General features: G+C 49.2%; 1 protein-coding gene across 1 annotated transcript in view; it reads right to left on the bottom strand.

Moving 5' to 3' along the window:
* LOC113202852 (protein lozenge) overlaps nt 1–12,640 on the bottom strand; it is a 31,538-nt gene extending 18,898 nt beyond the window's left edge. The window contains exons 1-3 of the mRNA XM_052265565.1: nt 12,036–12,640; nt 7,754–8,015; nt 2,477–2,590 (exon numbers count right to left, since the gene is read on the bottom strand). Of these exons, the coding sequence (XP_052121525.1) occupies nt 2,477–2,590; nt 7,754–8,015; nt 12,036–12,308 (649 nt within the window). The 5' untranslated portion in view covers nt 12,309–12,640. The remainder of the gene's footprint in view (nt 1–2,476; nt 2,591–7,753; nt 8,016–12,035) is intronic.
* Between the last annotated feature and the right edge of the window lie 392 nt (nt 12,641–13,032).

Genomic DNA, 13,032 nt, shown 5'->3' with positions numbered 1-13,032 from the left:
GTGGTCAGGTTTCAAGCTTGTGACATGTTTCAAAATACGTGACCATGACCGTTTGACATTCTCCTCGCCCCCGACATTTGGATTTGGAGTTGCCTGAAAGTGGTGTGAGCTGCACGTTAGATCTGACAAACAAAGCCCCTTTGATTTCAAAAGCGTACAAAAACTTAGTTTATCATTTTTTCGAAGTCAGGCTCGCACTCCTAACATAGACTACCTGCAAATATGAATGAAAGGCCAGGAAACGTTGGTCCTCTCCGCAGAACTGTAGAACAGGACTCGGAACAGGATGTCACTTTAAACTCCGCACTGCAAAATTCTTGCAAAAAATTATGAAGCATTGTAAGGAAATTTGCATTGCAAACTATTTTCTTCGTAAGTTGCGAAGGAATAGTTTGCAGGTTTACGAACTAATTCTTTGCAGCGTTACGAAAAAAATTCTTCGTAAGGGGCAAAGAACTAGTTCGAAATGCGAGGGATTTCGTTGCAATTATGCAAAACATTTTACAACGCCTCAAAATTCTTTGCAATGGAAACAAGTTTTTCGCAAGCTTTTTACAGTGCGAGACTTAAGTCTGTCTGCTAAACTGCGAGACTTTCCGGTTTAAACTGGTAGACTTTTAGTCACGCCGTTAAAACTGACACCTTGTTCGACAGATTTGCTGAGTTTCGACGTTTGTCGATGGGACAGCCCACCGGCCCAACACATTTGTATAAAGCACAATGTGTTGTGACGTTAAACAGATATTTTTATCCCTACCGTCGAGCTTAACCGCAAGGCTGCCTGTTGACACGCACCGCTATAATGACCTGCTATTCAATCAATGTAATAAACCTCTGGCACGACGCATAGGCTAGACAAATATTTGCCGACTTATTGAAGATTGCAATTGTGACGTATCAGACGAGCGGGCTGCAGCCACAGCCACACACACGCAAGCTTTGTTGAGTTTGGGTTTATTTAAATACCGTACTGCATGCGGGGTTGCCCATGGCTACCTGCCGTTCCGATGACCACTTCACCTACCGACCCCGTACGAGTCTTCGAGTTGGCGAATGCACGAGCCTACGAGTCCCCCCCTCCCCTCTCCCGTTTCTGACTATGTACGATTTTTAACTGTTTATCTTGCTTGCCCCATGACAGATTCGCAACAAATCAGGCCGTTTAAGGTTATACCCAGTGTTAAAGGGTCCGTTGCAGGAATTTAAAGGGCCGAGCGCCTGCCAACGTGCCACTCCACTCAGGGCGCAACCGGCCCTGACGGGACAGCCTGCCACTGGTTGAAATGTGAAACGTCTAGACTGCTTCCGAAAAGTGTGCTATCCCTGCCTCTCTCTCCCCCTCTTTCTCTCGCTCTCTTATACTCCCGTAACAATCGCGGGGTAACGTCCGGAGGAAAAGTCGCGTATCTCCGCCCGACTTCGAGTCATCTTACCGGTGAGTTACGTGACCGCCGGGCCCCACCGGCTCCATTGGGTCGGCAGTGACGCGCAACGACAGATACACTTTTATTTTTAGAACCGGAGAGGAGGAGGATGTCCCTCGAAGGGCAAGGGCAGGGAAATGGGGGAAGGAAGGAGGGAGGGAGGGGGGGGGTGCACTGCATGTTGCATTCCTGCCCTTCAAACTAGCCATTGGAGTGTGAGGCCAGCCGATACGTTAGCGCTTCGCTAGAGGAGTTAGAAGCCGCGGGCAGATATCGGGTGTTTGGCTTGAGAATGTGGATCGGCCACTCTATTGAGCGGCCAGTATAGGAATCTGCTAAGCTAAGTTCCTGCAAGCACTGTTACAAGTTTAATCGTAAGTTAACAAAAAATGTCCTGTTAATTTTTTCTACACAAACTCTTCGTTATTTTAAAGTAACGAATATATTCGTAAAATAACGAACAGTTTGTAACTCGGTTGTTGTCCTAAAAAAACGATCCTGGACACAGAAATTTATCAAACAAACATCCTGATCAATTGACACAGTCAAATCGTGATGTTACGAATAGTTTCGTTTTATACCGCTGCGAACAGTTCGTGACCAATTGACTAATATTACTTGTTAATTTCGATTACGAACTATTCGTGACAGATTATTAACGTGAAGTGACGAAATTCATCAACAGTGAGCTCTCAAAGCGCCTGGTAGGTAGACAATTTCTTGCCTGCAGTGCATGTGTCTGTTGCGGGGTGGCCTACCTTGAGTCTCACAGGCGTCGAGCTTGGGTAATTTGCCGAGAGTTTCTGAGGAAAGAGGACGTACTAATTCTGGATAATGAAAAGGGGGCTGTGCTCAAAACCACGTCACACGAGAATTTCAGAAGCGGACCGAGCGGACCAAAGATCTTGAGTTACCCAAAACGAAACACGATGGTCATCGGAGTCCATAGTGATCACATGACATTTGTACCCCTGGGCAAAGCGTCGATGTGGACTATGGGCCTTCGAGTGACATTGAATGCATCGTGTGCGGCGGCATGGTGCCTCACTTACTTGTTTTTGATCGAGGTTCCCTCGGCCCGTCGACCGTCACTTTGATGGCTTTGCTGTAGGTGGCCACTTGGGGTGGCGAGGTGTTAACGGTTATGGTGATGCTAAAACTCTTCCCTGGAAAATGAGAGAGGAACAAAGTAAGAAATACTGCCACAACATTTGTCTTTTATTACAAATATAAGAGGGCAAGGAAGTGGGCCAGAGAAGGACGCATTTCATTTTCTACCCAGGCATTGTAATCTCTGATATTTTTTGTCAGTGTATGAATCCCGTTTACTTGGGGGACTGCTCCGTCTCGACGATTTGCCGGAATCTATAGAGACGATTGTCTGACTAAGGCCAGCGCTGCTCTGGGAGCTGTTTCCCCACGGGGCGTGGCGGGGCGTTGCGGGATGGACGGCAGGGCGCTGAGGAGCGATTGGTCACATCTTCGGACATTCCTCCGTTCACAGGAAACGGCGCAGCGATTGTCGTCGCGACGCTACAGACTTGTAGCTTCTCGTACACGCACAAAAATATACTACATAATACATCCCCTTCACTAGAAATTTTACAATTACAACTCTACACGTTCTTTTCCCTGTGCACTCTTTAAGTCATCGTAAAAAATCTTACTGAAGTTAAAAAGGTTCATTCAAAGAGAGGCAGGAATGTCTTGCTCGGCCCGGCAGTGTACCAGTGCGAGTGGAGGAGTGAATGGACCGACGCACACTTGCTCAGCCCCCTTCACGGCCCGCCCGTCACGCCCACTCCTCCCTCTCGCGCGGCGCACGGTTTTGCTCTCTTTCAGTACACATCGTATGACGCATCGTATTTTTGCACACTCTCGTGCCTGGTGCCACACAGGAATGCATTGTTAATTAACGAAAACCCTCTCAATAATAACGTCGAGGAAAAAAAATGATGGGAGGAAAAATATCTGTCGGATGCAGGATGCAGGGATAAAACATTATTAGCACAGCAGCACATGCAATTCGCAAAAACTGAGCCCCCTGGTCAACACAAGCTGCACAAGCAAGCCCGAATACCCACTTTTCCCTTTAATGTCAACAATGATTATAATAATACGAGCTGAAGCGCAAAAAAAACGGTATGTTAACATACCGTAAACCGTAAAAAAGGCTAAAGTTATTCATTGTGAGAATCTACTCATTACATATTATTTACAATGGGAAACTATGTTATTTTGCATCACTCTACCTTACAATTTACACACTGTGAAAAAAGTAGGTAGGTTTACAGGAGAATTTTCCTTGACGCCAGACGTGAAATTACAATTTGTAATCGTAAAAATACATGCAGTACGTATCGACTTCAAATCCATTGGTGAGTAAAAAATGTGCTCTCGTAAATTTAAAACTTAAATTGTAATTCGAGTTTACAAAAATTTTGTAAATTTACGGCGATATTTTTTACAGTGACAGCTATACATTTACAGTTTTAAATCGAAGTTTAAATAATTTGACGGTCCGAAATTGCTGTTAAATTGTAGATTAAGTTTACAGAGTATGACAAAAATCAGACATCAACTTCTGGCTGCGCCGCACCTGCTCGCCCACACGGCTTTCATATGAGTGATATGGCCTGTCCGCGGGCCGCACGACTGTCTGTGCGCGAAACGGACAGCGGCAGGTTAACAGTCGTCTTTTATGGATGCAGTGGATGGGGGTGGCTCGGGGTGAGTGGGGGTTGGTGGGGTGAGGTTGAAGTAAAGGGTGAAAGGGGTGAGGGGTGGGAGGGAGGTGAGGGGAGACAAGGAAATCAAAATTAATTTTGGGAGTGTGATTCGCTCCGGAATCAAACGGTGCCCGTCTGTAATCTCCACTCCATGGAGGCGACGAGAAGTCTCGGGCGACCACAATAAGGTGACAAACAAACCACCATGAGGTCGAGGCCACGGGCACGCCCCACGGGCCCGCGGGCGGGTTACAGTGGGCTTTCATTTGCAAGTCTTCACTAGTAAAAAAGAAATAGTCATTCTTGCTTTCTGTGCAAATATTTGACCATTCATGCATTTTCTTGTGCATAAATACGTACGCTTCATTATTTTTCAGAAAATTTCGTGCATTATCATGCAGTTGCAGTTTACTCTAGTCACAAGCCTGTGGTGCACTGTTGCATGCAAATGAAATAAAATATTCCTGCTTACAAGCAAAAGTGACAAATAAATGGATTGGTGCGAAGGCACATCCTGTCAGGTGCACGGTGTCATCAAAAAGAAGTAAAATTAGGAAGAAAATAAGAAAATTAATGAACGCACTGGGGCAGCTGCCGCAACGACTCAACTGACTCACTTCCACTAAAGCGCACGCACACATGGCACGCGCATGGGCCGAGATGTCACCACAGTCGCTGCGCGGCGAAATAAGAAATGGGTGGAGCAACAAAGTAAAAAGAAATGGACTGAAAAAAGCAACGCAACCAAGATCCGCGCGACTGCATCATCTGTGACGCGACACAGCTGCTGGGCTTCTCCTGCTCGGCCCCTGCGACTCGCACCGTCGGTCAGTAAAACTGCAGTTTGGCCCATTCATTCAGTAATGAATTACGCCAACACGAAATAAACCAAATGACAATAATTTCTTTTAGGTAGTCGCTTGTGACCGTCTCCACCCAAAGGTAAAAGTTGCCTGTTCTTGTTACAGTCGTACGATGAAAATGAGCACTGGGCATACACACAGAGTTTTGAGATAATTGATATTCGGCAACATATGCATATGTTGTACATGTACATTTCCAAGTTTGAAAGCGGGACCGAGCGACACATAACCCACCACCCAAATTATTGCTGCTAAGTTAGACGTCTACTCCCCTTTACCGGGCCCCTCGCGCCCCCACCCACCGATAGTGTTTGAGCCTCATTCAGCACACGTCAGGCTCGGGCAGCGAGAGGCGGGGGCGGGGGCGCGGCGGGGGCCTCGGCGGGGGCGGTCACGCCCTTAAGCCGTAAACGCTCCCTGATTGATTTACCGTCGGCTCTCGTTTTGGGCAGATTATTTCGCGGGGCGCGCGGCGGCGAATACATCGGCCCGAATATGAGACTTTCCCCAAAAAGAACAAAAGTGTTACATTTTTTACGGCTTGCCGACAGTATTATTTCCCATTTTTATTTTTCTTAAATCATACTTCAATATTAATTTTTTCTTGGCTTGCCACTCGGCGGGAAGTTTAGCTCGCATCTGATTCGAATGTGTGAGCAGCAGGATGGCGCGGGTGCCCCTGGAGCGCCCTGGAGCCCCTGGAGCCTGGAGTCCCTCTCTGCCCCTCTCCCGCACGTACAGACCGAGCAGTGCTGCCTGGAGCCGCCGGCTGCTGGCTCTGCCGACGGGGCGTCACTCCGTCACTCTCACTGGAGGGAGAGAGACGGAGAGCTACTCGGTGCGGAGGATTCCAAATAATTGCGGGAAGCTCAGCACCGCGACTCCGGCAGCGCACGTACGGCTCGGGTAGCTACACAGCCAAGAAACGAGCTGCGAAAATCATTGCCATGTTTGTTTGTTTAGCACTTACGTATGGAATTGACAAAATTGGGGGATTTGTGAAGAATTGAGACGGAACAACTGACGGGGGGCTATACTATATTCACAATAAGAGACCGCGATTTGAATATTAAGTCTTAGGTGTTTAGACGCCCATAGAACAAAACTTACGATCAAGGTGTAACATGTATGCCTTTAAAACAATAACCTTATTCCACTTGGGTTGAAAACGATACCATAACAACCATGGGACGAATACAATACAAAACATATATTGTAATAATGCAGTCGATCTTGCCGGCTGCTCGTGGATACCGGCGCGGGTACATACGGCCCCATTTCCGGACATGTGCGCGTCATTTTTCAATCTCCGCCTGCTGCCCTTGCGAAAGGAGCGGATGTGATACACTGCTCGGGCGGGTATTAGTTTCCGAGAAACGTTGACGCACAGAGTAAAGAAACGCCAAAGGCAGCACGCATCTGCGCGCATACGTGTGCTTTTTAAAGCACTTTTTAAGTTTTGATTTTCAATAAGCACAAGAGCAGGACAGGAGACGGTGGATATCAGGCGGCGGGGGCCCAACTGGCGTGATGGCCTCCCATATGGGGTGCGCCACAAATTGGTCCATGCCCCGCCCCGCCCCGCCACTCTACGCCACACTACGCCACACTCGGGCGGGCGGTGCACTATATACACACTGCCCCTGCCATATTATTGAACAGCTGGCTCTAGGACAAGCCAGGCCAAACCAACCATAAGCTCACAAAAAACATGAGTGCACTATGCTGCTTGTGACGACAGAAGAAAACAAAAATAGTCTGCTGCTTGCGCAAGATTTGACTCATTTTCTAGGCGTTGGCAAATATTCCGGAATGCCGAAACGGTTGGAAGACACCCCCTAGTCTCACAAGTTAAGGAAACACTAATTTTCTTACACTCTCATCCGCATGATTCAGACCCAATCGTGTTGCATGACCGACAGCCGACAGGAGGCATTTTGTACCCGGGTTTGCAGAGTGGCACATCCACATCATGGCGCTGCTGAGGGCCTGCCATGGCCACGACGTTGCATTGAGTCATGGGAGCCGCCCGACAGGTAGGCAACCCTTCCAGCGCGCTCTCTATCAAGAATGCATGGCCAGTCCATGGGGCCAGCCAATGGGGCCCTGTCATGGCGCACTCGGCGCACTGCGAGGACTGGCATGAGCCTACCGCAGTGTATTTACAAAACTGGGCAAAAACATAGTTTCTTATGGTCGTTTAATGTTATTTCACCTTCACCTTATTATTGAAGGCGACACTTGCGTCATGTATGATGCGGGGCTGAAACACGCGCGCGTGGGGCGGGTATCGTGTCGCCCCCTCCCTTTCACCCCCCTCCCCCTTTCCCTTTCCCACGTGCGTGCGGTGTGTCGCTGTCGGAATCAGAGCGCCACCCGCTGCCCATAGCGGGCCGCCCCCTGCCCGCCGGCTAGGCTCAACCCATTCGGCCCAAATATTGTTTGACAGGCGCCACATCACGCTATCGCCCCCCCCCCTCCTCCTTGCTCGCACGACGGTGGAAATAACCTCGAAATGGCGCGCGAGCCAACTTGCAAGCATCCGATCGTGTTTAATCTCGAAGAAAACGGAACAGCAACTGCACCTCCACCCACGGGGCGGACCTGCTACTCATAGACGACGATACGACAAGGTGGGCCGGAGATGAGAGTGGGGACGAGACGAAGTACTCAGAAGTGAGCATGGAAATCAGAAGTAAAATAAAATAGAGAATAAAGTTATTTGGTGGCGACTTGCCTCTGCCGCTGCGCCCGACGAACCTCAGGTCGTTGAACTTGGCCACCTGGTTCTTCATGACGGACGTGCAGTTGCGCAGCTCGGAGCAACAGTTCTCGTCGTTGCCGGCGCGCACCGTCACCAGGGTGCCGTCGAGCACGTCGCCGAGCGCCACCACCTTGAAGGCGACGGGGAGGGTCTTGTTGGAGCGCCAGTGCGTGGGCAGCGCCGAGCACAGGAAGTAAGGGCTGCCCGTCCGCACCAGCTCGCCGGGATGCTCGGCCTGCAGGGGGAACAAGAACGCGTCAGACCACAAAACACTAAAGGAACATGCACATGGAGACCCAAGCTAATTTGGTCGCCCAAGACATTTTGAGTCCACTGGCATTCAATTCATGTGACGTCAAACTGGTTAAATCGTGCGTGACATGTCACATGAAAAATAATGTGGCATCAGCATTCGAAAGAATGTGACAGTTTTCACAAATGAAGGAATATGTGCAGCGAATTGAATAACAGTGTCATTCATTGAATATTTTTAATGAGAGGAGAGCTATGTTAAGTGTCAAGGACATCCCACAAAAAGGACTAATGCAAATTATTAATTGTAGAACGATATTGTTTCACAACTATTCAACATAGTTTTAGCGGTAGTCATTGTAACGGAGAGACGCCGGCCCTCATAGTCGGCAAGGCCCTATTCTGTTATCACGCAGCAAACAGCGACTATCGGCTGTAGAGCGGGCGACCACGACCTGCCCCAGCAGACGGAGTTTTCAGGAGTGTATTGATAGTGCAACGCGCAAAAGCGTTTGAATAAGAAATCACAGCAAAAAAGACAACAAATGTATTTGTTCTGATAACGCAAGCACGTCTGCGCGGAGAAAAACATTACTTTGACTTTACAAAAAAATGTGATACGTTTGCGTTAAGTTTAAACCTACGTTTCGATTAGAACAGATTCGTGCGCAAAAGTGCTCACACGCACTGAGATAAAAATCTGCCTCGGCACTATACGTTCAGTGTCCAAATCGAAGCTTCGTTGCACTATACGCTGGGAGCTAAAACGTAGCATCCGAGGCAGAGAAAATTTAGAACACAGCGCTAAAACTCCTTTTTGACAGTCACTATCCAATTTTGAGCTGATACAGAAGTCGGGAGCAAACGTTTAGCGTCCAAAAGAAATATTTTTCTCAGTGCAAAAGTGTTAAACGCAAGGGATTGTGCTAAAAATTTTACTATGTAATTTCTTACTAAAATAAAGTAAGATCCAAATCAAGTTAGTGCGAAAGTAGAAAGAACACTATGTAGTAGAGTTTCTGCTGAGTCTCAAAAGCAAACCCGGTTTAATTGTTTTAACTTAAGTTTTATTAATTGTGAGTTTTAACGAGTAGACATTTTTGCATGTGGCAGTGAGATGAGGGGACAGACAGGCAACATTGGCAAGAACGTTACAAACTCTAAAAACCGGGTCACCTTTGCGGCAACGACGCGGTATTAACAATAATTACTAGGCCAGCATTAATAATAAAACAACCAATTTATCTAGTAATGGGGTGGTAAAAGCATTCCCGTCCAGCGGCAGCGTCGCCCGCCGTGGCGGCCGTGTGGCTCCAGTAGATACCGCCTCTGATTAATCTGCCGTGAGGGGGGAAGAAAAAGATGGCCAGCCGTGCGTCCATCACCGTCTGTGGCCGGCGCGGCGCGGGGCGCGGGGCGCGGTGCGCGGGGCTACGGTACCGTGTGGGCGGGGCGGCGCGGGGCCGCGCCAGATCAGGCGACAACACTACTGGTGCTACTACTAATCCGATCTCGATAACGCTCTGCGAGTGGAGGGAACGTCAACAGAGGAGACGCCCGCCATTCGGGGAAACGAATAAAAAAGCACCCTCTTTTGAAGGGAAAAGAAAACCCTGGAAAAAAAATGAGATTTTTGAAAAGTCATCTTCGAGAAAGAAGCCGCCTTTATCATACAGGAACTGTAGTTGTTTAACGGTGGGAAAAATATCTACCATGAGGGATAAGGGATACCCTCCGGTGCAAGGCCACCCCCACCCCCTTCTCTCCACCAGCCTCATACGACGACGCCAATGCCAACATTTTCTGGCGACAATTTGAGGACGCTCCCCGTCATTTGCCGCGGGTGCGTGTTCCCTCTGCGGTTGCGAGGCACTCGTTACGACCGGCACCGCCTTGACACCCACGCACTTCATGTCCTTGACGCCCCAGTTAGTTGTTGTTTAACGAAATACCTTTCGGTTGGATTTTAGTTGTTTTGGATACTCCGTCAGGAACGGATCCACAGTGTTCATAGTACAACAGACCGCTGGAAAAGGGTACCACTTTCGGCTGTTGAATCTACTTAAAAGGTAGATGGAATCCCAGCCAGAAACGTCGTATCGATATTCCGTCGAATCGACATCGACTTGTCGAAAAACTCATCGTTTCGACGTATTTTTGGACCTCCGGTTCGACCAACGACGTCGAAATGACGGTGTTACGACATGCCATTTCTGGCTGGGATACATTCAGGACAACAGTACGTCAAGTATGTTCCATAATTTACAAGTGAACTTCAGCTTATAGAGAAGGGCATGGGGAGGATTTCACCGAGGAACATAACAAGAGTTCGCATCTCTGTTCTCAGTTTTAAACGATGGTCCCCAACTAGGTTCGAAGACCTAGGAATACCTAAGAAAACCTAAGAAGACAAAAAAAAATACAAGAAATAAGACCTTGTTTATTTTGACCTCAAAAATTTATAGCAAAACCTAAAGAGTATGTTCGGAAGACCAAAATCATTAGGAAAATGCGGAAAATATATGGGACCGAAAAATATCCGGGAAGACCTTAATAATCATGGAAAGATTAAAAAATTCATCGTAAGACCAGAAAAATTGGAGAAAGACCAGAAAAGTTGTGAGAAGTCCAGGAAAAAATGGGCAATTGAAAGTCAGAAAGATCAAAAAGAAATAAAAAAAATAGGGCAAGTGAAAGCCAGGAACACCCGAAAAGGCTAAGGAAGACCAAGGGAGACAAGGAGAAGACCCAGATAAGGAAAACTCCGGAAAGCCGGGAAGTCTACACATCATGTGTACCCCGGCATACCACAGCTGGGGACCACTAAGCTGTGACTGCGAAAGTTCTCACCGGACATCTATGTTTACCTCAAACATTTAGGAAATAATTAAATTCACATCACACTCAATGCAGGAAAAGGTCATAGTCTATGTTAAATGTACAAATGTTAAATGTATAACGCTTTGTGTGGGATCAGAATAAGAGCAGTGCATGCACGTTTTGCCCCGATACTTTCTGACCACGGTCCCTTTATTGGGTCGGCAATCCGCCCGCACCAGAGTATGCCGGTGAAGTCTAGGTACGGTGTGCGGTGCGCACCAATCACCAGAACTTTGTGAATGACGATTGGTGCACACTGACAGCCCGTTAAATGAGGGATGGCGATTTAAATCGTCATATAACAGTTTGTTACTTTCCTTGAACGGCCTTTTCTACTTTCTTGTTATACACCCCTCCTTACAGGAACCACTACAGCAGTCACTGCAACAGATGAGTCTCCAGGTTCTCTGCAATCGAATACTCGATAGATCACTCGACTGTACTAATTTAGTCAGATAGTTTACCCAGAGCCTGTCCTCCCTGTGAGACGGACGTGGGATTCGATTCGCCTCCTCTCCTCAAAGCTGGAAGAGTGCAGAATGCAAAGGTATACCCGTAGGTCATCAAAGGTATTATACTTTCTCAAGAACAAAAAAGTCACTTGGGTTTGTAGCGTACGGACTATTTCGTTATATTCTCTGTTTCACCTTTTATTTCGTCCATTTCGGGGTAAGGTGTACGAGCTATTTCGCAAGTGATCCCTCCTCGGTGGTGTCAACCCGAAAAAAATAGCCAAACGGATCTCGGATCTGAGAAATTAATATAAATATATATATATCAGCCCGTAATCTTTTTTTCCCCGTGTTCCTTGCATCTTATGACTATTTTTATTCCCATTCTCAGGATCCATCGAGCAACTTAACTGCAGAAGGACACTTGTGTCTTGCAGGTGCGATGTCATAACGGGCATCTAGTCGAGCTGGGGCCAGGACAACGAGGGCCTTGGTCCACGAGCGATAGGCTAGACCAGCCCACCCGCAACATCCCCCAGCGCAGCGCGCCTCCCTTACTCGTGCACGACACTGTCGTCTACTGCCACCTGACGCAGGCCGCGTGGAAGGCACTCCTTGCCTGCTAGCTCCGCACTCCACACAAACACCTCCAGGCCTCCAGGCGCTCTCACCTGCACCTCGCAGAGCACCCGCTCGGTCCACCACATGTCGTCATTGCTGTTGCCGTTGTTGTTATTGTTGTTATTGTTGTTACTATTGTTGTTGTTTGACGCGTCCGCCATGGCCGCTCTCCGCCTCTTGCTCTTGCTGGGGGCGGCGGTGCCCAGGGCGGCAGTCTGGGGGGCGGGGGGCGGCAGGCAGGCGGCGGGGGAGGCGGCGTCGCCAGGCAGCGAGCTGAGGGGCAGCTGCATCTGTTCGCCCGGGTGGTGCAGGCCGTTGGTCATGTCCGGGAGGCCCTCGGCGGGGCCGCGGAGAGCAAGGGCCCCCGGACACCCCGGGGTCTGCAGCTAGGGAAGCGTCGGTCCGCGCGGGGCCGTGGGGGCCGCGGACGGCCAGCAGGACGAGGAGAAGCAATGCGAAGCACCACTCACTGATTATTCACTATCACCGCGCACTTGATGACCATCATCACAATTATCACCACTTTCACCAGCACACACACCGCGACATCGCACCACGTGCACGTACACACACATACACACACACACTCTCGTCACGACGCTCGCCACGCCGACGCTCGCCTCACGCACACCCTCCTCCGAGCGCGGCCCGACACGGACTTGAAGCTTGGAGCGCGCCGCGCGCGCGCGCGCGGCCGGCCCGGTGCCGGGGCCTAGCGATGCGCGGCCGACTGCAGCGCCACCTGGCGGCGGAGGCCCGCGGTCGGGGCTTCGGCAGCGCAGCGCTCCGCGCCGTACACGCACGAGTCACTACGTAGGGGACTCCCATCGTCGGGAGTGGACTAGGGGGTTGAGTTAGGTAGAGTGACTGAGAGGAAATTTGCGAGAATTTGTCTACGTGCAGGGGCAAAAGGCCCAGAAGGTGGTCCGATATGGAACCGCTCGGTTCCAATTTGATTTTTGTAGGGACGAGGAAATAGACTACCTTTCACACTGATAAACCAAGTGTTTAACTGCTAAACACTTGTAAGTGTCCATCCGCACGTTC

The sequence above is a fragment of the Frankliniella occidentalis genome, unplaced genomic scaffold, assembly GCF_000697945.3.
Source record: "Frankliniella occidentalis isolate FOCC.00 unplaced genomic scaffold, Focc_3.1 Scaffold28, whole genome shotgun sequence".
NCBI lineage: Eukaryota > Metazoa > Arthropoda > Insecta > Thysanoptera > Thripidae > Frankliniella > Frankliniella occidentalis.
This window is presented reverse-complemented; position numbering and strand designations above follow the sequence as displayed.